The sequence below is a fragment of the Ixodes scapularis genome, unplaced genomic scaffold, assembly GCF_016920785.2.
Source record: "Ixodes scapularis isolate PalLabHiFi unplaced genomic scaffold, ASM1692078v2 PGA_scaffold5__190_contigs__length_132052651, whole genome shotgun sequence".
Lineage (NCBI taxonomy): Eukaryota > Metazoa > Arthropoda > Arachnida > Ixodida > Ixodidae > Ixodes > Ixodes scapularis.
The window spans coordinates 4,550,024-4,573,456 of NW_024609880.1; the positions used below are offsets into that span (position 1 = coordinate 4,550,024).

Sequence of the window (23,433 nt, forward strand, 5' to 3'; positions counted from 1 at the left end):
ACAAAACAGGGATGAACGCAAGTAGCTTTCAGCACACAAGTTGTTGCTTCAAGTTTAGGACTCTTAATCTACGGTCCATCGTCATAGATTAAGGACGCTAGGGCGCCTTGTTGGTGCCGCACACTCTTAGAAAAAAGGGTATGGTTAGTCCTCCCTTAGGGGACGAACGGTCTTGTAACCTATGTTCCTCAAAAAGGGAGAAGCTTTCGTACCTGAAGCAGGGGAGCAACTAGTTCCTCCGTCGCCTGTATCTCATTATGGCGGCCCTGAATCGAGCAAATCGAGCTCAATAAGGCTTAACGATGACGCTACGTCTCTTGTACGGGACGAGAGGAGCAGCCTAATAAAAGCGTAACACGAGCTTTCCGCGAATTGTGTTTATTTTCGAAGCCGGATTCCCCCCACAGGTACAGAAACTTGCGTTTCGAAAGCAGTTACTCAGTCCTCTCGTCGACAGCACTCCGATGTTAAACGGAGACGACCGATACCCAGTTACTTCGCGCAATTTGCGTCTTACCTTTGGTGTTCCTCGAGTCACAATTCCTTCGTCAACCGCACATCACGGACAATGGCAAACGCAGTCTGCGACACCAAAAACCGCTCTCGAAAGAACAAACTCGAAGCCGGTGTTTATCGGGTAGCTTGAAAGAAGGTTAAATCACTTGCCACCAGATGTCAGGGGCAAGCAGAGTAATTACAAGTAGCTCGGCTAGGTGGTGCTAGGTACGGCCCAATTCATGTTCTACAAAAATAATTTTATTTTCTCAGGCTGGTATTGCGCTCTGGGATCCTCTACCATACACACATTACACACACCGCAAGCATCAGGTGAACATATATTGAGCACATACACCTACATAGCACATACAAACATGAATTTCACGGCACACCACACTAACCCGAACACTACACACGACCTCTGCGTTTCCGTCTTTTATACTGGTTGTTTTGAACGTACGAAATTTCTCGGTGACTGAATAAGCAATAAAAAATAATCCCAGCATGTTGATTTTTTTTTCAGCAATTTCATAGCTCTTTGAGTATTTTGAATGGCTCAGGGGATGAATCTCGTATTAAAAAGCAAACGCTCGATCATGCCGTAATTATTTGAAAGCCAATAAATCAAGTCGCTCCAATGCGGTTCGAAGCCATGAGTTTGTTTCCCCGCACGGCAAGTTGTAGCCTGTATTTCTATTGTAGTGTTTGTTTTTCTATTTGTGCTGTTCGCGCACAGCTGCAATATCCGTCTTGAATTAATCTCTGTAGAGCCGATATTCACTCAGCTGGAAGTGATGATTCACGGGTTGAGAAATCGCTTTTTGATCAACTTGAATGCAGCCAAAGCCGCAACTTGCGAGAGGTGTTAAGTGTACGGAGCTAGGCCATGGCGAGCTTAAAAACTTCTAGCGCTCATCCCAGCGCGTTACTTGGAGGGCAGTTTCTCCAGGAACCGTAGTATATTTGAACAGCAAAATAAAGGGTAGCATTTTTTTTTTGATTTTACCTACTATTGCTTTTTAATGCTAATATTACACACTGTAAATATACGTACTTTCCGTCACGATTTCATTCTGTTGTCCTTTCCCCAGAGCGCAATCGCTCCCGGGGACGACACAACCGACAGTCGCATTGGCCACTATGCGATAGGAGCTTACTGTTCAGTCCAGCGTTCCAACATGACTATCAGCACGTCGATCGATTGCACCTAAGCCCTCAAGTGGTAATAAACTTTTTAATGTAAAGTGGAATGTCAACCTGCGACACCCCGCCCGCTGCGATCCCGGCGCGACCAGCGGCATCAATGCCCGACTGTTTGCGATCTCATCTTGTTGTTACACCACTGAAACGCGAACACACGGTCACATCGGCGATAAGTCCAGTCTTCTGTTCACAACCCACAACACTGCACCCATCACGATGTTGCTGCTATAAGACTTGTACACGTTACTGAAATATTGTAAGGAATTACATTTACAATTACTCAAGGCTAAATTGTAATTTTTTACAATTACAATTACCCTCTCATAAAAGTAAGTGACCGTTACTCCCAAAAATAATCCGTTACTTTCGCGGCGTTACTTTCAACAATATTTTCCTCAATTAAGAAACAAAAGGAAGAAGGTTATTCAAGTTCTTACTGTTGCCACCTGTCCCATTTATTGACCTTCAGTATTTTGAGCAATAGCTGGCTCTTGAAAGTCTTGTCCGACATACATTGCGTCATTTCTTACTGAAGATGTCGACTGCTACGCTGAACACCATTTTAACTTAGGCACTGCATGGGATTGCCGTACTGTGCCTCACGAATATTTAATTCTCTGCATTGAGCTTTTTCAGCGAAGCAATGGAACTACTTTTTAGCTCGAAGATAGGGCAAAGCTTCATCGTTGCAGCGGTTGCCTGATATTCGAGTCTTACTAGAGTTGGTAACAGTGAGGTGATAATTAAATAATAAATAAGGTGTGGCTCGATATTCTTCTTTCTTTGGTTCTGAACAGGTCGAGCGTCGCTTGCGGCGCATTGGTGAATAAGAAGACGTTTTTACGCTATAAATATAAGTAATAGAAAAACAAATAATGAGAACGTCGGTTAGAACAAGGAAATGCAAATGCACGTTTGCCGTGTGTACCTTTCTTGATGCCGTTCAAAAACGCAAGGAGCACGGACCGATTGCAGTTTACTCCCGTTTTCTCCAGATAGACTTCCGCTGGGCAGAAAACTGAGCCACACCCACAGCCATGAGTTTCACTCTCTCCTCAAGTCCAGAATCTCAAGTCTACGTCAGCCTCCATTATGTTTTATTTTTAAAGGTCTCTGCTTGAGATAAGATGCGTCGTGCTGGGATACAAACAGCGAAAAAAAAAGGAAGACAATTATTGTTTTCGGAGTGATCGCAAAAAGCTGACTCACAAAAAGGTGACTGAGATGCGGATAACCTGGTTGAAATTCACAAATAAAGTTGGCCAACCCTAGAAATTGGACCACAAAAAAGCAAGTATCTTTCAAAACAGGTTCAAATAATGTGAAAGAAGCAGAAAAAGATACATCCTGTTTTCTAAGAGAAGGTGATAAGTGTGCAGCAACGAACGAGGATGCTTGTGGCAATAACGCCTTCACATATTATCACATCCCTTTTAGTGGATTTCAGGGCAGACGGAGCATTGTCTCGTGTTGTGACATTATGAAAATGGTCGTAGTCACTGTAACCGAGAAGAGCATTGTTAATTCTTGTCTGTGCACTTACCGCCTCGAGCTTCTCGAAGAGGCATACAATCACTTTGTGTCCTCCTTTTTCCCCGCCTTCGATCGCAAAAAAAAAAGACTAAAAAAAAACGGATATAACTTGCTCCCCCCCTTTTTTTTTGTAGAAATGTTTATTTGGATTTTTGGACATTGTTGTTAGGGTGTAAAAAGAAAATAGATTCAGGGGCTTGGTGTTGCAAAAAAAAAAAAGGCTTTACAGAACTGTAGAGTGCCAAGCATCCCTTTGCGCGGGACGCGGACCATTCGTCACATGTCGATTCGTCATAGGACGACTGGTAACAGGACCATTCGTCACAGCGCTACATTCGTCATAGGATAACTGGTAACAGGACCATTCGTCACAGCGGAACATTCGTCATAGGATGATTCGTCCACCAGACGATTGGTCACAGACTCACAGCGAGTGTTCCGGGAATGGTATTAGTTTTTGAACCGTAATTTTAAGCAACTGACTATGTTCGCTGAATTGCAGTAACAATAATATCAAGCTATTGTTCATTGTATGTTTGGCAGTACACACATTTGAACTCAAAGACCAACGTATGTATAATTGCATAGGACGGGCGAAATTGTTTGTTCAGTCCGTCGTGCATTGGAGCATGAAATGCTGGTATCAGGCGTTCCGAAATACATGTTCGGAAGACGGAAGACTTGATAGAACAATTTTATTGGAGAGAATCAAAAGGCAAGGTTTCGCGCAAGCGCCCTCAGGCACTCCATGCGGCGGGTGCTGCTGTAGTTTTCGACGATAAATCTGATGCGCTTGTTACAGTCCGCGTGCTTTTTTGAGACTCTTGTTAACGTCGTCCCGCCTTGAGCCTGGGCAATCTTCATCTCGGTCAGAGACTGCTCCTTCTTCAGGCAGTCCAAGAAGAACCAGAGGTTTGGCGCTGTACAGCCCACGTTCCTCTGAAGAGAAAAAAAGATCAAAACGACGTTATATATTTAAAAAGTGTAAACTTTAGGACGTAGGAGAGGAATGGCACATTGAAATTAGCACTACGTGTGCCCGGTTCGTCTCCCTGTTCGCTGTATTCTTTGTGATGTTTCCATTTTGCCGCCAATGTTATGAAGGTAGTACAAAATTGAACCAGCTGGTACACACAAGGTTATTAATATAATTTCCCCCGCCACAACAACTTCAGTATGCATAACCCTAAAAAAGACAATTTAGAACCCATATTCCGATGCAAACAGCATATCATGCTTTCGTTTCTGTCCTCGTTTGTCAATGTGGTAATTAGCATTATGCACGCATGACGAGTCTCATTATTATGCAATAACCATTCGCACATATACATATAGCTGCTGCGTAACACCCACTTGCCCAACCTTAGAAAACTTACCTGGAAACCTCTGTGCCACGCCTCGACGCTGTTATTCGTTCTTGGCATGTCCTCCAAAGTCGACTCTCTGACGGACCACACCTCCGGCGGAAAGAGTGCGGAGCACATGCCATTCCGTCGGGGTCTGCCGACGTACCCTACTGAAAAAAATCGTATGTACGAGAAGTTCATATGTGTTTATCGGACACGAGAAGAAACGAGATTCTTATTTGATACGAGTACTTATAAGAATCCTCGTTTCATATGAGAAGCTATATAAATTCTCGTTTGATATGTGGACTCGTATGATTTCTCATTTGATACGTGGATTCGTATGAGCTCTCATTTGATATGAGAACTCGTAAAAGTTCCCATTTAATACGTGGGGTTGTACGAATTTTAATATCGGAACCTGTACATATTCTCGTTCAAAAATGAGGGCTCATTAAATGAGCAGGTCATAAAATTCATTTTAGGCATTTCATGTGGTATCCACATATGCTGGCTGGACAAATGAATCTCTCAGAAAGTCATAAGTTACCTTTATTTTAGGCAAAGCCCGCTCTGCAACAGGGAAGTAGCATGATTAGGTACGCGATGCTGCCACCACTAGCTCGCTTGTGGGTGCCTGCGCTGCCGCCATCGCTGCTGCTGCCCTCTTCTTGAGCTCCTTCTTCACCCTGCTTCTCTTATCTTGCAGGTACGTTGCAACGTAAGAATTCATTTTGGCCATTCTTTTTTTTACAACTTCTTCTGGCCCTTCACCAATGAAGAAGCCAAAGGCCACTGAAAAACGAAAGAATAGAAGGCACAACTATTACAGTCGTACACTATAATTAACTCACATAATGGGAATTATGTCCTATATCAAACCAAAACTTATCGATCAATATGCATGAAAACTATATCTCGAATAATGAACCCTACATCGGATATGTCGAAATCTCGAGTGGCGGGCCGCACTCTCCTAATGCATGCAGCAGGCTTCCCCGCTGTACACCCGTGGAAAGCGGTGCGCTGTGCGCGCTCCTGATATCATGCAGTAGGCTTCCCCGCAGACAGTAGTGGCGCGCTGGCGCCTGCGACGCCCGCGCTCAAGCACATGGTACCGAAAGCACCACGTAAAACGCAGCGGAGTAGTCATACTCGTTCATTGAATAGACCTACAACTTTTGGGTCACAGAAATGCTTAGAGCATTCCTTCGACAAGGTCGAAGCAACGATTGCCAATTTGAAACCAGATCTCTGCGAGCTCAAGGAAGCGTGGAGTAGGCTGGCCTTTCTGTAGGTGCCAACCAGTATCCATGGGTGAGCTGACGGACATCCAAATTACCGCCGAGTTTGTCCGCAAGCGGTTTGTGCACAAGACCGTAAAACTTGGTTGTGTAGGCATTAGAAACATTGCACTGCACCACTCCCAACCTGGAGCAAATCAGCTTCTCATGGCGTCTCTACCGTGAAATTGCGCACGAAGAACTAAATAGGGTAGAGACGGTTAAGAGTGCCGTTGCAAGGTATGCTATAAGCTTAATAAACAAGCTATGCTGAACGAGTCCTCGAGACCCCAGTAAATGAAATGGTTTCAAATAAGAGTTATTATGAAAGAACAGCCACGCAATAGAAGCTCATTACTGTGCCATCTGCACTGCATTTACACAATTTTCGAGCTGTTTGTTATAAACAAATTCCACCGTAGAACGTGGTTTTTAAAAAATTGCACAAGAAACCTTTTCCAACATCAAATTAAGCAATGAATGACACATGAGCAAGATGGTTGCTGGATGCAGTCTCCAGCAGCACATATAGCTTTGCATCAATGCTTCCTTTTTATGTTGCAAAGAGTTTCACAATCACAAGGGCAACGAGGCATTGTCAAAGCAAAGAAATTCAAAAGTCAATCAAAAGTTGGTTGCAGTTACAAGTATGAATAAAGCTGATAGTAAATTTGGATGCAAGTGCAAAGTCATGCAACAGCCAACTCAGAAATCAGTTCATGCTCCAGAAAAGTTGTCTCTTCAAAACACTTTCAACAGACTGCATGGTTATTTCGTACCAAGTAAACATCCCCCCTCTCTATCATCTGCTTCGACAAGGGAAACCGCGATTACTCAGATTATTTTGTTAGTGAAAAGCAAGCTTGTACCTACCTCGAACTGCCTCCAGCTTCTTCGGGGTCATAGGTAGCTTGGCGTCCTCCTCCGGACCCTGGTTCAGGAAACGCCGGGAGCGGTTCCCTGTCACGCTCCGAGCAAGGAGCTCTTCTTCTGTCCACATTGCCAGGCAAGCATTTCTCACAAATTTTGAATCGGTGTCAGATTTATCAGCGCAGTGATTAAACTGCGCTGCCGTCATTGAAACACCACTGCCCAGATCAACCTGCAGAAAAATTGAGAATTACAATGGTTGGGATTAGCAGTATAAAAAGCTATCACTGAGAAGAACTAGACTAATACGTTTTCCAGGATGTTACGTCACAGAATCCCCGTTTCATTCAAGTGTCAAAAAGGTAGGTGTAGTCATTTTAAGCCATGTACTTTCAAGAAGCTCATGCGGACATCCATTTCACAGCATCCCTATTCGTTCTAGCTAGAATATACACTCACCGAATCCAGAATCGTGAGCGGTTCTTGAATTGGGTGAAGAAAATGCAGAACTCAATAAATATTTCAAGGCCCCTGTAGGTTTGTGGACTGTTTAAATTAGGTGAGAACCTAATAATGGCTGCCATTAAAATTTCAATTATAAAAAGTTAATGATTAAATTGTGGTTAATTAGTCAAAATATTGCCATGGTTATATATCCACCCATCTAATGTCTACCAGTCACACCAACAGTCTGTGGAAATGGCATCCAGATTGCAGTGAGCCCTTATCTAAAAATAAAATTTGGATTAAAAAATGTACACCAGTATACTGTACAATACCAAGGGTGTGCCCATATCAGAAGGGCCTAACCCCTACTTTCAAAATGTTCCCAAAATAAGCAAAGGACATAAATTTTTTTTTTCCCCCGTGCCGGCGCGGGAAAAAATCGGTTTCTTCCTCGACTCGCCGATCATCCTCTGCTCGACCGCCACCAAGTTTTCCAAGGGAGAACACAAATCCAGTAAGTGACATCCGATTTTTGGTATTTCAAAAAGAGGGGCCGTAGTGCGTGTGCAATTGCGTTAAAAAACATGTCTTACGATTGCCGTTATTAAATGTTGTAGAAATGTCACCTAAAAAGCTTCTAAATTTCCTGATTTTTGATGTCACCGATCAAAAGAAGCAAGGAGGTAAGCGGCGGGAAATATATATGCCAAAAATAAAAAGGTAAGTGCGTGCGCGGGAATTTTTTTTGTTTGCCGATGTGGTTTTTTTTTGCGTGTCTATGACTACAACCTGCATCGTGTCTATGACTACAACTTGCAATGCAATGACTACAACTTGCAGCTTCACTTGTTCCCTTGTGAAAAGAACAAGTGAAGCTCTGGCACGGGTGCTAGCGAAGGAGGGCATTCAGATTGTTCACAAGCCTATTTCAAAAAAAAAATGACCACCGCATTGGCTTTCTTCACACGCGCGCATCCTGGACATCGAAACTAAGCTCCGCCGGGCGTTAGTTTTGATGAATCCACTCAGGTCTCCGAACCAAATGCAAAAGGACTGCAGCATTTTGAATGGTCACATGAATGCTTAAAATTTACAATAAATTTTGAACATAGCTAGACTATCTCCAGCAGTACTTTAAATATGTTTATTTTGAAAGAAATTGCCAAGATAAGTCGGATACGGTTACAAAACCAGAAATGGTCAGCCTACTTGATCAGGGTTCCCAGCGGCAACCGGCACAGGAGGGGGCGGTGGCAACATCAGCTGGGCGCTGGCTGGGGGTTGTACCTTCTCGATAGCCTGGCTTGGTGTCAGAATCTCATCGGGTTCTCTTAACAGCACGACCGCGGAGACCTTGGCAGCAGGAGGTTCCAGGCACAGCTCTTCTGGGCTGCTCACATCATAGTCCAAGACTGAGGTTCCATGTAAGGAGAGGGGACATTCCCTTGCCGCTCCTTGAGGCTCCTTAGGGACTGGTTACTCTAGCGGCAGAGGGAGCCTTCCACTGAAGCAGGCAGGAGCTGCTGGAGCAGACACCGCAGAAGACGACTCTGCTCCTGTTGTTGTTTGCGAAGGCCACAAAAATTGTATCCTCCATGAGCTGTACATCACAGGAGATTCTAAACTGCCACTCTACCCGCTTTAACAGCTATTTCAGACATTTCCGTCATGTCACAACTGGTGAGACTGTTGCTTATGATGGGGTATACAAGATGGTGTCTGATACACTGACCCACTGGCCAGCATTAGCAAAGCATTTACTGCTTCAAAATGCAAGGAGGCATCTAGCCACAATCATAGCAGATATTGTACAAGGGGATATGTTTAGAGGCCAGAGCTACTTTGAATAGATCCCAGCAGGTTGTGGGGTTCAAGCTATTCTGATGTCAGAGATGATCGGTTGTTGCAATGTATTTCTTAGGTTTGCACACAGTAAAAGCATCTTGATTTCCATGCCTAAAATAAAAGACATTATTTACCTTTTTACAGTTATCAACAATGAAAACTACATCTATAATCAATTTACTTTACCATTCAGATGAATAATGTGAAACCAGATTTAGTTTTATTCTGGGAATTTGTTGTGATAGCAATCCGAACTATCATGGCTGTAAGCAGTTAGTTGCAGCAGGTTGTAATTCAGCAAAAATATGTGGACCAGCCTTGTAGGGTTATGCTAATAAAAGGAAAAAATACTTAAAGCCTGAGTAGGACATGCATGTCAAAAGATGCATTTCGCATAAAAAGCAAATGTAATCGGAAGAATGTTTACGGCTTGAGACTCATTTTGCTGTGCAGCTAATTCCTTTGCTTCCGGGGGAGTGATGCAGCCAAATCGGCCAGGTCTGTACTTTTACATTGGCTAGAAAGTTGCTTGATTCATGAAAGTTGTGGGGATTCCTCTGGTCTCCCTTCCTCGATGGCTGTGATAACGGCCGCGGGTCGGAACACTCGGTTTTTTCGCCGTCAGCTCCGACCTGTTCGTGAGGCGGAGGGCCGACTGGTTTGGGGGGCCCTCCTCTCACTCTCTCCCGGGGGGACCTCTTTCCGTCCCCCCGCTCGGATGTGGATCACTGCTGACAGGCGAGGAGGTTTCGCCTCTTGTTTTCCCGCTTTCGGGAAAGGGACTCGTCCGAGTGACGGCGAAAGAGAGAGGACGTGCGTCGGCGACTTCTCCGACGCTTCCCCGGTCTTGGCTCTCCGGAACCCCGCGTCTGGCCAGGTAAGGACCTTTTCTTACCTTGCCGGCGCGGGGGTCATTTTGGATGGGGACATTGTAGTTCATATAGAAGAGTATGTAATAAATGCTCTTGGACTCTGTCCTTACTTTGGTACGTGTGTCTTCTCTTCCGCTATATTCGAAAGAGTGAGACAAGGTAAACGATCATTGGCACCAACAGAGGTAATTAATCGAACCGACCCGCGGTAATGTAGCCCTAAACGTCGTCTACATTGCCGCGGAGATGTGGGGACCGCGGGCTACTAGGTTTGACGTCTCGTTTGAGATATCGCCGCTGTTGAGACAACCCTTTGGTTACTCTATCGATACCTGTGTTAGTTGGTAGCTAGCAAAATCCCACAAACTGGCGTACCACCTCAGCAATGGGCGGGACTGGCTGGGTTCACGGTACATTAAAAAAGTGGAGGAATTGGCAACTCGCATTTTAAATATTACTCCAACTGAAATCTTGTTTCATGAAAAATGTATTTTTTAACATGTGTGTCTTGTCCAGGCTGTTCTCTCACGTGCCAGAAAGCAACTGAACCAGGGTTACTTCCTTGCTGCTTTTATGACAGCATGCAGTTTCCAAGGTGCGTTGTTGCCCACAATTGTGCATTTGGTCCTTACGATGTTCTGAAGCTATCCAAAACCATTCAAATCGTTCGAGGTATTCTGGCCCTGTCCAAAACTTCTCTCAGGAGGCAGTGTCACTTAACCACTAATTGCTGCAACACAATCCCTTTTCTCCATTTATGAAGTTTGGTACCTTGTTAAAAAAAAAAGGATATGTAATCAGACTACCAATACTAGGGACTCAGAACTCTGCTACCTGCTCTTCCCGCTACTACTGATACAATGTAGTATTAGGACAAAAACAGAAATGATGTGGTGCCACTTAATCTTTTTGTAATGAACTATCGCAGACAAAAGACCCGAGGAGGCGCAAGCGGCAAGTGAAGCGCACTGCTGCGCCGTCAGCCAGCAGTTCGCCTGGTTTCGAGACAACAGAAGAGCGCATGCGTGCCCTACTGTGCATGCAGCAGGCACGTAACCAGGATTTGGTTCCGGGGGGGGGGGGGGGGGGGGGGGCAGGTTCTATGCCCCCCCTAGCTATGTGGCTGGCTTGCAGGCATGCAAGTTTTTCCGCTTCTCTGCATTGCGGTGATTCTGGCGGAATCTGGCGTGAGATGTCGCAACTGATGATAGCGCTTTTAGCTTTGCAGTGCTTCATGCGAGACGAGTGAACTCTGACATTGGAACTAAATTATCTTATTCCTTAGTTCACCTGCTGTGACTTGTCGCTTTATAGGTGCTTTATCAGGAAGGTTGTCCTAATAATTGCGGCATCAAGAAAAACATAGAATCGCCATATTCAGAAACCCAACTTCCTAATGGCCAGCGATACGAGCTGCAAGCGCCATCTCTAGCTGCTGCATCCGCTGTAGACGTTCATCAACAGCGGCCACCGAAGCGGAGCCTTGCACCATACACTGTGGCAAGTATGGTCCCGCAGAAGAGCGAATAAGCACATATGTCCGCAAGCACAGTAGGACTCACATGCGCTCTCCTGTGGTTTAAAAATCAGGCGAGCCACCGGCAGATGGCACAGCTATGCACTTCAATCACCTCTCGCGCGTCCTGAGAACTTTTGTCTGCAATAGTACAACCATCCAATACATAATTCCAAGCTTACCATGCGAAGAAAGAATTAACACATATTGTCACAAAGACCAGGCGCAGAGTCCGAGATGATGACTGGGTAACTCAAACTTGTGCCAAACAAAAGAAGAAAGAAATCACCGCGTACAGCAGTGAGAAGCAAGACTGACTCGACAAGGTCATGCGCGGCTCCTTATCTAGCGCGACATCGATGCTTCAAACATTCGGCACAGGTTCCAGCGTCGGGCATTTGTGGTGAGAATGAGCAGGAAGTTTCCAGAACAAGTATGTAGGATAAAACGATATAAGTTACGGCGCGAGCGAGAATAAACACAAAGTTACCGGGCATTGATGTTCGGCACCGCGGACAGCAATATGGCATAAAATATTGTCATGCTGAATTAACTTACGTAGTCTTGACAGGAATATGGTCTGTATGCTTCTGGAGAGGCTCCTTTCCTCATCAAGCTCCAGCCGGAGACGCTTCACCTCTTGCTTAAGCGCCTTGGCTTTAGCTCGCTGAGCCTCATACAACGCTATAGGAACAGTGCCCTGCGATCCTGAGTAAAGAAGACATTACAACTAAAGTGTCAGGGCTGTTGCTACAGAGTAGTAATTGAAGTTTGAGTAAACATTTTAACAGCCACAATCAATAGTTTTAAATAGTGAAATAGGTTGCACATGATTTTATCTATTGAATTTCTGGGATGCTTAGGGCACATAAATTGAGTTACGGCCATGAATAGGCCATCTCAGAAAGCTCCGGAGTGCCCCTTCAAATGCAACATGACAATAGTGGTGCACATCACTTGCCGTCTAAATGCTGCTCTTCAATACGGCGTTTTTTGGAAGTAGTCTTCTCTCCGTGATCTGTCTGCGCAGTGTGTGAAGAGGTTGACTGACCATCCTGGAGACATTGCAGATACAAAACAAAATGTTTAGAAAAAGGAGTTCAAATAAATTGCCATTACTGCTCTAGCATGGAGCTTAGGTCCATTATTTTATAACACAGTTCAATCATTTTCTTTCTACACCACTGTTGCTATGGAAAGCATGGAAGAAAAAGATTAATTAATGTAAAAGCAAAGATATAGAAGGCAGGCTGAAAAAAAAAATAACAGCACATATGTAAACTTTCACAACAGGCGTCAACGTAGGCAACAGAGATGTGCCTAGAGTCGTATTCGGCGCTGCTTTTGCGAGCTGCCACAAAATGCTTCCACTGGGAAACAGAATGGTGGTGGCAGCCGATCAGACTGAACTTATCTATCTAATGCTCTAAAAAATTATCAATTCACAGTAAAGATACCGCAGGACGAGAAGAAAAATGGGATTGTGTGAGCCTGCCGAGGATGCATCACTCGCATTTACTGCCTTGAATGGCCTGTGGCATTGCCTCTCAATAGGAGGATGAAACGTTAATCTAGCCAGGCCTAGTACTCAGTAATGGCAGTTGGCGTTGAAATCTGACAAGGTAATGCGCAGCACTAAAATAAACCCTTGATGAAAATTAGGGCATGTCATGTCCGGTGCCATTTTAACCGGCATGTTTCTCAGCTAACTGTTTCAAGTTGGGCGCCTGGGGTAACATTCTCATGCCCATAATGCAGTCTATCGTAATCCTGGCACGTGGGAGTCATCTGGCTGAACGACCGCCACTGCTGAACCGTTATCACGACCGAGAATGATAGCTTCTGCTCACAGGTGGCACGTGCGGCCCCCTGCCTACAGCAGTCAGTGTCTTTTGACAAGCCAAGTGCCCTTTATGACTGAACTAATATGTCATTACAAAGCTGTGCTAGTCATGATAGCAAAGCTTTGTAATAACAAGGTGTGATAGAATGCCCTGAGGCATTACAAGGACTAATTTCCTCATACTGCTCTGAAAGGTACAAGTTTGACTTCTTTCTCTATTTGTTTATATAGAACACTGTCCAGAGGTATGCTAGACAAATGGGTGAGCCCCAATGATATCTAATAAAAATCGTGCAAGCCATTAAATCAATAATTCAGCCCAAAGTTTAGACTCAACAAAGTTGAACACGTGCCAAACTTTGGAGAAAATATTAATCAAGGACTCGGTCAACGTCTGTGCGGGTGGATGGGTGGCACACAGCACACATGGTATCTAGTAAAGTCATGCAGAAAGTAAATAGCTCTATGCGAGCGGGCATTTTTTTCTGAGGAGCGCATGACTGGTGGCTAACGTTCGATCTAACGCTAACACCGGGACTCATCCATGCGGACCAGACAGGGCGGAGCTCAACAACGCAAACTGCCGTTATCATCTGAGCCTCAGTCACCACAGTCTGATCGAAAGCGAGTGAGGATTCTAGAAACAACGAAATGAACCATTTTCTTGACCGAGGTCTTTTTTTGTTTTTTTTTCTTCTTTACTTATTGGTAATTTTTTTTTTCCCCCACGAACTTGCCGTTTATAATTTTGTAAAGCTGTGTGTGAGGCTTTAAGGCTGCATTACACAGTTGTGTTTTGGCTGTTTTTCACTGCCGTGGGAAGGGATACCTGTGTAATAAGACGATTACGATAATCTTATTGCAATGGTAGCTGGCGTCATCGCCAGCGGCTGCGATGGGCCGCAACTCAAGGAAACACACATGTATCGCGAAAAATAAACACTTTCAAAAAAAGAAATTGAGTGTAATACAATCAGTTCCAAACCGCTGAAAGAAAGGGCTCATAGTTATTTTAATTGACTTTTTATTCTCGCGCTCAAACAAGTGGTCGCTGAGCTTGCAGTTTCGAGAATCCTCTTCCCCTTTCAATTAAAACCGCAGTGACACAGGCGCAGATGATAACGGCAGTCAACGTTGATGAGCTCCCTCTATCCGCTCAACATGGGCGAGTCCTGATGCGAGCGCTAATTCCAATGTAAGCCACTAGTCAAGCTCTTCCCAGAGAAAGACTCCCGCTCGGGTGGAGCTATTGAGCATCTGCATGACTGTACATAGTACCATGGCCAATCGGCATAACAAAGTATGCCAACTTGCTGGACGGCAATACGTGGTAGCACGTGTTGGCCAGAAAATCCATATTTATAAGAGTACAGCTATATGCACTTTGTTATGCACCTCAACCGGAGATGGCTATATGCACGACGAGGAGAGCTCACGCCATTTGGGTCACCCTTTTCGGATGGCGCATGCATCACTGGGGAAAGTGTTAAGCCAGACCCCCGCCTGCGTTCACACCTTGCGGCGACAATGTGCAGCTGCTAATTACGAAACTATTAAAGGGATGGTGAACCGTAATTTGGATTTCAAAAAAACAATGCTGGAGATGTAGACGGGGCGCTACAATCCCTACAACACTACTAGTAAGGCAATATCTCAAATGGACGGCCGTATTTTTGGAAAAAGAAGTCTAGATCGAACCAGGCCGACGAGGCGTGTGACGTCAAGATGCCTAGTTACCTCCTCTCTTCGCACCCTCAAGGCAACGAGGCGGAAAAGACGCGAGGCCGTTCCCTCTCCTTCTCGGAGAAACATGACGTCAACATTCATGCCAAATGCGCCTCGTTTTTTGAAAAAATACGGTCATCCGTTTGAGATATCGCTGTATGAGTGATGTTTTGGTGTTTGTAGCATCCTGTTGCATGCTTTTGGCGCATGTTTTGGGGGAATCCAGATTTTGGTTCAGCATCCCTTTAACCCGCTTGGCCCTCCCCCCATACACGCCGCCTGGCGGCATGCAGCCAGCAACCCAAGCCCCGCTGTAACTGCAAACTGAGTCCCATTCCATTTAGCTCAGCAAAGTTTCATCAACCTTTTTTTTTTTCTTCTTTTTTCTAGTGTTAATTGTAAAAAAGAAATTTCGTAAGTATCGCCAAATGCTCAGCAAAAAAAAAATGAAAGCCGCTTACAACTCCCTGTAACGCCGAATTAGAGCGCAGCTCTTGAGGAGGAGGAGGGAAGGGCACTGGGGGGGGGGGTTAAACTAACCAGGGGGGGTCACGTTACCTTGGGGGTCACGTGACCCCCAATGCCGATGATGTCATCACTGACGTCACTGATGACGTCATCAGTGACGATGACGATGCGGGTACCGATGACGTCATTAGTGACGTCACTGATGACTTCACCAGTGATAATGACGATGACGATGCGAATGTCGGTGACGTCATCAGTGACGTCGCTGATGACGTCATCAGTGATGATGACGATGACGATGCGGATGCCGGTGACGACATCAGTGACGTCACTGATGACGTCATCAGTGATGATGACGATGACAATGCGGATGTCGGTGACGTCATCAGTGATGATGACGATGACGATGTGGATGCCGGTGACGTCATCAGTGATGACGATGACGATGTGGATACCGGTGACGTCATCAGTGATGATGACGATGACGATGTGGATGCCGGTGACGTCATCAGTGATGATGACGATGACGATGCGGATGCCGGTTACGTCATCAGTGATGATGACGATGACGATGTGGATGCCGGTGACGTCATCAGTGATGATGACGATGACGATGTGGATGCCGGTGACGTCATCAGTGATGATGACGATGACGATGCGGATGCCGGTGACGTCATCAGTGATGACGATGACGATGTGGATGCCGGTGACGTCATCAGTGATGATGACGATGACGATGTGGATGCCGGTGACGTCATCAGTGATGATGACGATGACGATGTGGATGCCGGTGACGTCATCAGTGACGATGACGTCATCGGGGGGTCACGCGACATCGGCGGGGGTCACGTGACCTCGAGGAGGGGGCCACGTGACCTCAGGGGAGTCACGTGACTTCGGGGGGTCACGTGACCCCCCACGAGGTCACGTGACCTTGGTGGGGGGCTCGCGCGGTGCATTATGGGACATTTCCCATGATGCACCGCGCGGTTACGCCGACGCCGACGCCGACGGCGACGCCGCTCAAGCCGGAAACGGGCCCCTAAGAGCTGCGCTCTAAAAAAAAGTATGCCTACACTGGCAATTAAACCGGGCTCCGCTGCACATGAAGCAGACACCTTACCACTAAGCTATGCCACCCCTTTGGAAACTGAATGTAACCAATCCTTTGATAGGAGTTTCGCGTTGCACATATAGTCACATCCGGTCAAGATGCAGGACGTAGTGCGTATAGCTTTACTCTATTTATAAACCACTGTCCATGAGCAAATAAAAACACAAAATAACAGGAACCTTTTTTTTTTTTTAGAAACACAGTCAAAAGCGATCGGGAAAAATGCTACGAACTCAGAATTACCTTCATTGGTTGTCCTTCCCGGTTATCGTGGATGATGCGAGGAATTGCAATCTTCTGCTTGATCATTGACCGCAGCAAGAGGTCTTCGGTTTCTGAATAGAAGTACAGTTCTTTTAGACAAGGTCAATAACACAACCACATGCAATGCACATGACGGCAGTCACGTGCAAGGCATGTGACAGCCGTCCTATTAACACAGCGTACGGTACGTTGTCACGAGCCTCCGTAAGCGTTCCACATCGTGACATTAACGCTGTTAAAGATTGGCTGCGCGTGCCAAGGAAGCCCTTTTGCAGTGCCCTGTTACGATAGTGCAAGGCATCTTTACGAAGTTCGCTGCTGATTCCTTCAACCTGCGGACTACACGTTATCAATAAAGACTCATGCAGCTGACGGGCCGACCCCGGAGGATAACGCATGTGTAGAGGTGTCAGCCACTCGAGTCTGCAATAACATTAACCTACAGGGTCGGCTCGCGAGTGGAGCCTTGCCCAAGTCATCTGTGTCCGAAATGGCTGCCGATGGGCGCCGCCATGTTGTACACACTAGCGGCATCACATTCGCAGATTTTGTGATCGGTGCCCGCCTCGATGAATTATGTGCCAGCATTAACTTACCTCCAAGCATGACGACTTTTGCTTTGTAGTATCCGGCCTGACTACCATTCTCGTCTACCCAGAAGACCATCTTGGACTTCTCGTGGTCGAAGTCATCCACGTCTCCCGGCGTGAAGCGCTTGATCAAAATCGTGGGTAGCACGGCCTTGTGCTTGTCCTCATAACGTACGTACGCGAACATGCTCGCTGGTGACGAAAGAACGCTACAACGAACCAGCCAGAAGCGATCGTTGAGCAGGCGCGGAACAAGAAAGAAAGCACTACAAACACGGTATGATAACACTGAAACAAAGAACAAATGAAGCCAACGAAGCGACGAAGCGACAAAAAAAAAAAAAAACTATCAATGTGGCCAAGTCGTAGTTGCCGTAGTCGCGAATTTAATTATCGGCTAAAGGTGGGAAGTGCTGAAAATTTATACTACCACGAAAATTGCTGAACTCAGAAGTATTAAATAAAAATTTAAGGAACTATTTAAGTCGTTATTATTAAACAGATTGTTCTAGAACGACAGTGACGCCGGTGTAGCTAGGTGGACACCTGGTGTTAACAAAAGCTCAAATATCGGCCAATTTGAACTTCAGCGAATTATATTAAATTATTATTTTATACAAACTTTTGCTTCGTAATTTTATTTAATGGTATGTACTAGGCACATTGTTTGATCTGCGTAATATGTGTACAATTCGACCCACGGATCCAACCTAATCCAGGCTCAAGCCGGTCCCTGGTTGTTAGGTTTTCCGGTTTCCGGTTCTGCTGCGGTGTTGTATCTTCCCTTGTGTCGGTCGCCCGCCTTCGTATTGTTTTGCGAGGCTTCAGTTCCATGTTTACAGCGCATCCGAAAGACTGAACCACGACATGACTCTCTGGTAACAGTTGAAATGGAGAACCTAACCGGCCGACCGACAAGAAGGAAAAAGTACCTCGAAAAGGGTGCGGAGTACGTCGTTCCGAAATCTACGCGGCATTACCACCACCAAAAGAAAGCACGTCTAGCCGAATCTGCTTTGGGTTTCGCAGCTGCATTAAGCGTCCCATCTGTTGACCCACCGGGGCACTCAGCGCCAGGCGTTAGCTTGCAGCAACCGGCAACACCAACCGACGAACAGCAGCGGTTAGTGCCGGAGAGTATCGCTGTCGACAACTCGCAACAGCGCCCCGGCGATGATGGCGTTGGATCGACCGGGTCTTTGGCCGAAGACGAACACCACTGGGAAGATCAAAACGGTGGGGGTGCTGACCCACAATCAGACTGGGACGATCTGTCAGACTTCGGAGATTCTGACAGTCTTGGGCCGTCGTGCGAAGCCTCCACTGAAGAGCTCATACCGGAAGATGACGATAGCTCCAGGGCTCCTCGAGACTTTGTTTCTGACGACCGTGAAGATCTAATGGGAAGGTGCTTCGCCCAATTCGGCACGTCAACTCTGCCCCACTCCAGCACGACTAAAGCGAGTGCCGTGGCCATGCTCATGTCAATAGTTCACGCACACAATTTCACATGGGGTGCGCTGGACGACATTCTGAAGCTAATAAACAAGATGTTTGGCCAAAATCAGAACGTCTTGCCAGGTAGCAAGTACCTATTCCGAAAGCTGTGGAGCCAAAAAACATCCACAGTTTCAAAGAAGTACTACTACTGTGAGCGTGCAAACTGCTCTGGGCTTCTTCAAGATGACGGCGCTGGAAAGTCGACGTGCACTGTGTGCAGCACTCCAGCTGACGAGGAAGCAGGACGCAGCTACTTCACGATTCTGGATATCAGTCAGCAAGTGAAGCACGTAATCGCAAAAACTAAAGAGGTTCTCAGTCAGAATCTTGACGCCATTGAGACGTCGCTTTCGAGCTCATCGGTCACGGACATCTCCAGTGGTTGTGTGTACCGAAACCTCAAAGAGGCCGCTGCAGTGAAGCCTGGAGACTTGACATTAACCGTAAATACCGACGGGAGCCCTGTGTTCAAGTCGTCCCGCTCTTCCATATGGCCGATCCAGTTCACAGTCAGTGAACTTCCCCCAGAGGAACGGTTCCGCAACACAACTCTTGCCGGACTGTGGTTCGGGAAAAAACACCCCAACATGAAGCTCTTCATGAGCAAGTTTGCTGATGCCGTGATGGACATGGACCCGATCCAGTGAACGTATGGGACAGCAGACTACAAGTCACAAGTTCACCTGATCTGCTGCTGTGCAGACGCTCCTGCACGTGCAGCGGTGCAGAACCATGTCCTGTATTCTGGATATTTTGGATGCCCATGGTGTCTGATCAAAGGGGAGCATGTGGCAGGTAGGCTGGCACTCTGTACATCTCCTTTATCTGACATAATTGTGTAGTGCTAGGGGTTACTGCTTCTTATTGCTTGCCTCAAAGTACCACTTCTATGGTGTAAAACAGTCAAGCGTTGAAGTTTAGCAACCAGCATGGCAGACCAAATTACATCAGTTCAAGCTATGTATATTTTTTATGTATGAGGTGCTAGCACAGTGGGCATCAAAATGAGCTGGCTCGTCAGGACGCTGGCCGGAGTGGCAAAACTCCCACATGAGGCATGCCCGTCGCGATACTCCATTGAGAGCGAGGCTAGAAGGACTCTTGTGATTTCGTGAACAGGGGGGGACGGTAATAATGATAAGCGGCACATCTAGGGCGAGCCTGGTGCCACTGTTTGTACATCAGCCTGTTCGTTTTAATGCTTCATCTGAGAGAGCCGCACGCCAGCCATTGTTTTTGTCTTTTTTTGTTTAAGGTCACTTGACACATTATGACATGGAATTTCCGAAGATGGCTCATAGTCTTGAAGTTTGCTGGAAAAAAGAATGAAAAGAAAGAGAGCAAGTCACAGAACTCACAAAAAATTAAAACAATTTTTCCCCCTTATTCTCAACACGAAAAGGAGACAATGAATGGCACACAACTCTCTTAGATGGTGCATCAAACCCTACAGCCAGACATGTAAAGAAGGTTGTTAAGTTCACCCTACATTTGTGGTTTTTCTTTTTTACCATTCTCCCCCGCATATGAAATTGCGGCAGTCTTCCAGTCCCAGATTCAACGACTTATCGAGACAAGGGCGCCCGATGCGGGATTTTTGCCGCTCCGACCAGCATTCCAAAAAGCCAGCTTATTTTGACTGCCTTCAAAAACTGCAACTACAACATGGCTCATAAAGCACTTAAAAATTTGACGGATTTTGGTTCTGTGACGGTTATCGTCTTATCTAATATCTGCCGAGCCTTGCAAACACAAAGTGAAAACTGCGTTCACTTAACTCTAGCGCTCTTTTTTAAGAAATTTTGATCGAAAGAAAAAGGAATGCTCTGCATAAGCAAGTTTCGGAAAGTCTAGAAGGAATGGAATATTGTATGTGTACTCGTGAAATTATGTAGCGAAAGTGAGACTGGCGGCTCAGTAGTATTATGTGTGAGTATACTTGTATCACGCTTGTGCCAGTATTGTTGTGCAAAGTGTGTAAAATGAAAACCCACAACGTTGCATTGCCTATTATATGTCTATTTATGGGAGTTTTGGTGTCTCAGATAAAAGGTTTGCTTTTGAGATACCTGTGTTAGCTGTGGAACTGTCAGTAACAATGATGAGATTCATATGCTATAATTGCACCTTCTTATTTTTGCAGGATGCATACGCTACCTGCAAGAAGAGGATGAGCCGGCTGAGAGAACAGCGGAGTCCATATCAAGGGACGCAAAACTTGCAGAGCGATTCCGGGAGCCTGTAGAAGGCATCAAAGGACCATCTGCGCTTGCCAGTGTGCCCAACTTCGACCCCGTCTGGGGGTACCCTGTTGATTACATGCACTGTGCGCTACTCGGTGTCACAAAGCAGTTGACAGAGCTCCATCTAGGATCGTCAAATTCCGAGCAGAGATTCTACATTGGTAAGCCTTTTCGTAAAGATAACTACTAGCAAATTTTTTTTTCTTGGTTTTTTCCAGAGAGTTCTTTCTCTTGTAACGGCTCGTTTGAATTAGTGAATACTGAAAATACTGCTGGAAAGTAGCTACAATTAATCATGAGTACATGAGAGCAAACTAAAAATTGGGGGGCGACGACTCAAAGCATGCTGTGATTGGCAGCAGCAGCTGTTGCTTTGTTGGAACATGCGCTTTAGAAGGAAGCATCTTCGGCCCATCTTTGCTGCCTTCTTTGTGCCTTTTTCTTGTACACGTGGGGACACCCTTGGCACATACAAATTGCCTCTCATGCATAATAGGCATGGTCCTGTGTTTTGCTTTTCTCTTCTGTGGTTCTCCGTCTATACTGCTCAGTGTGGCGCGGTTGCCGTTCCCACTCCTCAGACGGGAAGCAAACCTTCCATTGTCTGGCCATGTCTGGTGGGGGGGGAGGGGGGGGGGGGCAGGGCAGGGCAGGGCAGGGCAGGAGAGAACTGAGTGAGCACGCCCGGGCTCTTTGTGGACGTGCCGCAGAACCTTCCAGGTGCCAGTGCAAAATGTGTCAAACGCACGAATGGCGGCTGAAGTGCATCATTGCATCACCAGCCGACATGGTTCAGAGGCCACAGAAAGGTGATGCAAGTGCTTGCAAGCATGTGTGTTCATCTACTCCTGTGCGACACGGGGCTTGCCCCAGAATCTATAGTAAGGTGCTGCTTTGCCAGCCGCCGTGTTAAGTGTCTGCTACAGATACCACTACTGGAGATAGTGCTTGCAGCTTTGCAGTGTATAATGCTGAGTAGGCGCACTCGGCTCCAGATCGAACTGAGGTTTGCTTCAGACTGTGTGTTTCTTTCCTCTTCTTTTCTTTTTCTTGCTGCATGTACCTTTTGCAAGCTTGGCTATTTGTTTGAAACTGAGATATAGTGAGTATCACTCTTTCTGAATGGCATCTATAAAGCAACAAGTCATGGCAAGTTTTTGAGCAATAAGCCAAGCTCATTGTAAAGCTGGGCGCACCTGCTTGGCGGTATGCACCACAAAACTGCAAGCGCTATCTCTATTGGTGGCATCCATACCAGATGCTCATCACACTGGCCACTGAGTAGCATGTTGTGCCAGACTCTGGGGCAAGCACAGTCGGATGGGCATGTGCTTTTCTGTGGTCTCGAAACCAAGTGAGCCACCAGCAGATAGCGTAGCGATGCACTTCAGTTGCTGCTTGCATGTTCTGGGGACTTCGTAAGGAGTTGGGGTCCTCATTTGTGGGTCAATGATAGAGCTTGTCTTCAAGATTTAGTTTGGTCTACATTGTTCCATTGGGCGCACGCAAGTGAACAATGTGTCGCCCAGAAAATAGCTAAATCGGAGGCAACATACGCAGACAGTATGACCTTGTGTTGCTTACATGAGCTCGACAGAAAATATTGTTATCACGACACACATACCGCACCGGTCTAGTAAAAACAAGGGATCTTGAAACAATTTATTGCATAATCTGCAGCTTTAGATAGCCTGCACAACATCAACTGTTAAACATGTATACTCAAAAAATACAGTAGTAATATCGATAAGTGATAATCTCACATTTGCTTTTTGAATGGATGACTCTTTTTTCATTGGAAATTTGTGTGTACAATATTTTGTTTAACTAACCATTGCTCAAAAGCATGTTGGTTTTATTTTTTGTAATTCTCAATGCAGGTCGCCCAGCGGTTCTCAGCACACTAAATGAACGGCTGCTCACCATCAAGCCTCCTCATTGTTTCACCCGCCTCCCGAGATCCCTTGCTGACAGGGCATTCTGGAAAGCTAGTGAGTGGAGGCTGTGGCTGCTGTACTACTGCCTACCCTGCACCCTTGATGTCCTGCCCTCCCGGTACTGGAGGCACTTTGCTCGGCTTTCTCAGGCCGTCCACATCCTGCTTCGGACAGAGATCACTCCATCACTGATCAACTGTGCTGGTAAGAGCCAATCTTGTTAAAGAAAATTGAAAGCTTGCTTTTCTTTCTAAACAGCCCCTCAATGATTTTTTTACTGGTTTGAAACTTGTGATCAGGTTAACCTCAGATAACGAGTAACATAAAGAAACAATT

The 23,433-nt window shown here is 46.0% G+C and overlaps 1 protein-coding gene and 1 pseudogene across 1 annotated transcript; one reads left to right on the forward strand and one right to left on the reverse strand.

Moving 5' to 3' along the window:
• Window positions 1-5,175: 5,175 nt before the first annotated feature.
• Window positions 5,176-8,620, reverse strand: LOC121048671. The gene is made up of 3 exons (XM_040505286.2): window positions 8,390-8,620; window positions 6,737-6,965; window positions 5,176-5,375 (listed from the first exon to the last, which is right to left on the reverse strand). Exons 1-3 carry the CDS (start codon window positions 8,438-8,440, stop codon window positions 5,176-5,178), a joined length of 480 nt encoding a protein of 159 aa, XP_040361220.1. The 5' UTR covers window positions 8,441-8,620.
• Window positions 8,621-18,307: 9,687 nt separating this feature from the next.
• LOC115310807 overlaps window positions 18,308-23,433 on the forward strand; it is a 40,745-nt pseudogene continuing 35,619 nt past the window's right edge.

Excerpts from the sequence above, each read along its gene's own strand:
- LOC121048671 (XM_040505286.2), bottom strand. The coding sequence starts at position 8,440 with ATGTTGCCACCGCCCCCTCCTGTGCCGGTTGCCGCTGGGAACCCTGAT. Across the intron at positions 6,966-8,389 it reads CCGCTGGGAACCCTGATCAA|GTTGATCTGGGCAGTGGTGT; the intron begins GTAGGCTGACCA and ends ATTTTTCTGCAG. Across the intron at positions 5,376-6,736 it reads GAAGCTGGAGGCAGTTCGAG|TGGCCTTTGGCTTCTTCATT; the intron begins GTAGGTACAAGC and ends TTCGTTTTTCAG.